The following is a 5,123-nucleotide window of genomic DNA, read 5'->3' as shown; positions in this document are numbered from 1 at the left end:
TAGTGAAGCATACTGAGCCCAAACACTTTAAATCTTATCTCGTCGAAACTCTTCTACTTCTTCTTTAATTTAATATACAACACAATTTTAAATAATATATTTTTAATTATAATACGACATTATGGCAAAAGTAATTAATCTATGAAAATATTTAACATATTTGATTAGAGCCCCAGTTGTAGGGTATGTAACTATATTAAATCATAATATCATAAAATATAATGAATTAATAAATAATTCAACAATACATTATAAATGAATGTATTAAGTCCCTCAAAAATTATAACTATATTTTACAAAAGCTGAATATAACAAATATGCAAATATAAGAAAACAATTTTATAATAGATAATATATTATTCTCTACATAATAGTAGCAAAATATGAATCATAATCCCAATTTAATTGGTGCAACTGAATGGGAGTTGTTACAAGCGCGCTCGTCGATAGCTCTTCAAGTAAATACCTTGATTGCTATAATACCGACAAACGATACCTACTTACGTCTGAATCGTCATAATGCAGGCAATTTATTTTATTAATAACAACAGCTTGTATACAATTATGATTATTTGCATTCATTATTTTTTAACCAAAACTGGGTAATAAATACAAAAAATACTTTTGAATTTTATGCATTTAAACAAACATATTTTAATAAGCTGAATAGGGTCGGACCTCGAGCAAAACGGAGGTGATACTTTCAGCTGTTAATAGTGTCAGTGACAACTAACATTTTGTATAAATAAACAAATTTGTGTCTTATTACGTTTCAGTTGTTAAAATTATTGCAAATAAAAATATTAAAAATACTTATTCGTCTCAGAACGCCCGATAGAAGTGTTGACTTTAACTGATCTAAGATGAACTATATGCTATTAAAACTTTACGTTGCCGCATTTGCTAGTTCACATTTATTATTTACATAAAAATTTATTATCACCGGAACGCGTTACGTAACGTGGGCGGTTTACCCTCCCATAAGAATATATCCCTCCAATAAGCCTTGAAATATTCATTGCTTGGAATTAATCAAATGATTAATGAAGAGAATGTTCCAAAATGTATTAGGATATTTACAATCTAGGCATCCTGCGTCTCATTGTTTGTTACGCATACATAATATCTTATAATAGCTTATTTTGATCCTCTATAGAGAAAAGTTTATGATGCTTATAGAACCTAAAAGATAGTCATATAATAAATCATTTCAAATCGGTATCGGCATAACGATTATTCCTTCAATAATGACTCGAAAATCATTTCAAACCGGAATCGGCATAACGATTACTCTTTCAAAGACAATGATTCGAAAAACAGTATAGGTACATATATGAAAGCAAGAAATGAGTAATACGCTATTTGACAATGCGAAAAATAAATTGTGAATTATTGTAATCAGTGTATATTATGAGTTTAAAAATGGTTATTTACTAAGGAAAGTTGAAAATAACACTTAATTTATTCAAAAATCCATAAATAAAAATGCATATTTTCAAACGTTTGTCACGTGACACAAAACGCTCCTGATTGGCCGGGCTTGTGTTGAAGTCACTTTCTTGTAAACTTTGCTTTTCTACTATATATACTACAGATTAAAATACAAGAAAGTGACGCCACCGACGCCATTGCAGCGCCATATTGTCCAAGTAGCGCTATTGCGCGCTATTTAAATATGGAATTTTGAATATGATATTTTAGAAATAAAAAACACAACTTTTACTGGGTTCCTTAACTTCTACTAAATAATATAAAATGAATTTTAAAAACCAGTCAAATAGCCTATTACAGAAACGCGTTAGTTGCCCAACCCACACTAGATTTTCGATTGTCAATTGTAAAATTTCGTTTACTTTAAAAAGTAAAATAAAAATAGATCAATCTTCTATGCATTTTAATACAGTAAATGTATTCACGATTTTTTAACACGATAAATGTCATAATTACATGATATAAAAACAAAATCGCTTCCCATTGTCTATTCCTATATGTGTATGCTTAGATCTTTAAATTTACGCAACGAGTTTTGATTTTTATTTGACGAAGTTATTTACGCGGCTCACATTGGAGTGAACTAGCAAAACTCTTTACGTACAGAAAATGTTATGCTCTCTCTAATGGCGACCTTTCCCTCTTTTGCTAATGTAGAGTGTATACGGCTTTACACAAATTTGTTACTTTTAATTAACACTGGTTTTTTAATTAAAAAATATTTCTTGACAATTCATTATTTTCACACATTGTTAATTTATTCACTGCATGTGTATATGATGCAATGTATTCAATACAATGCAAAGACAGTTTCGTTCCAATAATCTCACGATAAATCTTTCTTGAAGCCTTTTTGTAAGGATAGCTATTAAATTCTATAAATGAGCAAAAAATAATGTAATAAAATTTTATTAAGTAGTATAAACCTTTACACATTATAAAATTTGTAAAAAATATATTTCTTTGTCATACAAAGACTTGAAAGGTTATAACTAAAATAAAAATAAAACCATTAAAAAAAAGTTTAATTTCAGGCTCATAGAAAAAAAATGCAATCAAAATGTGCTCAATTATTGTGATGCTTGTGACTCAATATGATTATAGTAATATATAAGCATAATTGTTATTATAAATCAAAGATACCAAGTTATCTCGGAGAGGTACAAAGTACACAAAAAAGAATTATTGTGATTATCAAAAATATACACACACTTTAAAAATTGATTAAATCACTTTTTTTTTCATTGAAACACAAATTGTATATTAAATGAGCCATTATATCTAAAATCTTTTAAATGCAAATTATTTAATTATAAAATTACATGTATTGTAACAATAATATATCAATCTCTTATTATAAAAATGTAAAAATGTCAACAGTATTCTTATGTTCTATAATTTAGCCGCTGATTTGGCTTTGTTAACAACTTTGTTTAAAATTACATGCGCTTCATCATAGTGAGGATTGAAATACTCTTGAACCTTCTTGGACCATTTAGAAATACCCTCAAAATGATCTGCGGGATTGTAGCCAGCCATTCCTAAAACAACAAAATATTATTAATATCAATCAGTACTAATAATAATATTAACCTTATGTTAATATGGTGAATTAAATAAGAATAAAGAAATATAAATTCATCGAAATTCTGCCACATGTGCATTCCACCAACCCGCATTGGAACAGCATGGTGGAATATGTTCTAAAAGCCTCCTCTTCCATTAAGGGGAGGGTCCTTAATGGAAGAGGAGGCCTTATCTCAGCAGTGGGAAATTTACAGGCTGTTACTTTACTTTTTTTAAAGAAAATATGTGCATGCAGCTTAAAAACTAAAACAGTGATTTTGTCTAGTAAAAATCTACCCTAGGATTTAAAAAATTGCAAGCAAATTACATGAAAACTGGTCTTAAAACAGATTTTATTTATTTAAAGCTCATTGGTATTTGCAAGTTTTCTTTATAAGAATATCACTATTAAGCTCAAATTAAATAAGGCATTATTATTTGTAAAAAGACTTGTATGTTATCATATTGGTGGATAGTGTTCAGAAATAATCATAAAACAAATTACTTGGTTGCTCTATTTCACAAGCCGCCAGCAGATCTGCCACTGTGATAGTATTGCCAGCTATATATTCGGTCCCATTATTCAGCCAAAGTGTATCAAACTTCTCCAATGCTGTCTCCATCCTGTCTGTGTATCCCTCGAGTGATTTTTCATCATTTTTTTTACCAAACATGATTGGATCCAAATACTACAAAATTATTTTTGGAATAAGTAACACAAGAATCATGGAGATTTAAACAGAAGTTTGCATATATACCACCTACTTATCTCTTGTTCCACTGCTATTACTACTTTACAAACTACAATAATGTGACTCTATGGTCACCATATTGGTGCTGTCCTCTTTATTTATATTTATAAAAGTAAATGTAATGATGAAAAGTACAGGACAGATTAAAATATAAGTATCATATGATTCCAAAGAATATTTTTTTAACAATATACAATTAATTCTTCGTTTATATTATAAAGCGTATATAGTTTACCTTCGTTCTAAAATACATAGCACAGTGAAGTCTCAATTCAATATGTTGCCATTCCAAGAACTCGTCAACACGAGCTTGCAATTTACTTTCTTTTGGGTATAAAGTCTCCGGTATTAAATTTTCTCGAGCTAAGTATTTAATAATTGCCACACTGAAAATACATTATATATGTCAAATATATAAATACTAATAATATAAATACAAATATATGTCATTTTAATTAATGTAAAAATATAATATACATACAAATGTATGTCATTTTGATCAACTTTACATTTAAAAAGATATATTTAAAAAAAAAATTAGTTCCAAACTAAATTCAGAACAACAAATGTTTTCATATTGAAATATAGTTTTCAATAATTGAAGTTTTTTAAATGATTAAGTTTTGATATTATGTATTATATCATTATGTTAATAATAAATTAGAACATAGTTTACATAGAAAATAGTATTCATACCTTTCACTCAATGAAAACCCATTATGATTAATTGCAGGAACTTTCTGAAATCTATTAATTGCTGCAAATTCTTCTGAAAAATGTTCCCCTGAAAAATATTTTTTTTATATTATTTTCCAAAGCACTTTGTTAACTTAGTAACTGGAAAGTCTCGGCTCTTACCTTTCATCAAATTAACTGCTTTTGGTTCAAAATTGCATTTTGCAGTTTTAAGCAAAATGTACAATGCTCTTGATGGTTGAGACATTAAATTATAGTATAATTTAAGTGACATTTTAATTTATATTCTTCTTTGCTTGCAACTTAATCGACGTTACGCCTACTCTGTGAAACTAACCAAAGTCCAAACTCCAAAGTTCATTTATATACCGAGACTAACTTGATAAAGTTAGTCACAGTATGTAAATGAACTTTGGACTCTTTTTTTCTATGGAAGATCCTTCCGAAATATATTATGTAATTTAAAAAAGAATTAAAATACTGATTTCTCAGCGTTAACCCGATTAAGACCAGGTACCAAATTGATAAATGATTATTTTAAATATTTTTTACTTTTTCAAATTTGGGCTACAACCGCACTACCGTAAACAATTCGCGCCCGGCTAGACTGACAATACA

At 28.3% G+C, this 5,123-nt stretch overlaps 1 protein-coding gene across 4 annotated transcripts; it reads right to left on the bottom strand.

Moving 5' to 3' along the window:
* Positions 1-2,858: 2,858 nt before the first annotated feature.
* On the bottom strand, positions 2,859-5,123 carry LOC124534391 (glutathione S-transferase theta-1-like). Of its 4 annotated transcripts, none has more exons than XM_047110245.1 (6): positions 5,058-5,123; positions 4,668-4,837; positions 4,506-4,593; positions 4,045-4,195; positions 3,563-3,746; positions 2,859-3,032 (listed from the first exon to the last, which is right to left on the bottom strand). In XM_047110245.1, the coding sequence occupies exons 2-6, from the start codon at positions 4,777-4,779 to the stop codon at positions 2,884-2,886; spliced, it is 684 nt and encodes a 227-aa protein (XP_046966201.1). In that variant the 5' UTR covers positions 4,780-4,837; positions 5,058-5,123; the 3' UTR covers positions 2,859-2,883. The 4 variants fall into 4 exon arrangements, with proteins under 4 accessions (XP_046966201.1, XP_046966203.1, XP_046966199.1 ...); XM_047110247.1 differs by having other exon boundaries at positions 4,668-4,829; positions 5,058-5,120; XM_047110243.1 differs by having other exon boundaries at positions 5,088-5,108.

This window comes from Vanessa cardui, chromosome 12, assembly GCF_905220365.1.
Source record: "Vanessa cardui chromosome 12, ilVanCard2.1, whole genome shotgun sequence".
NCBI lineage: Eukaryota > Metazoa > Arthropoda > Insecta > Lepidoptera > Nymphalidae > Vanessa > Vanessa cardui.
Note: the sequence above shows the minus strand (reverse complement) of the source record. Positions and strands in the feature narration are given on the sequence as shown.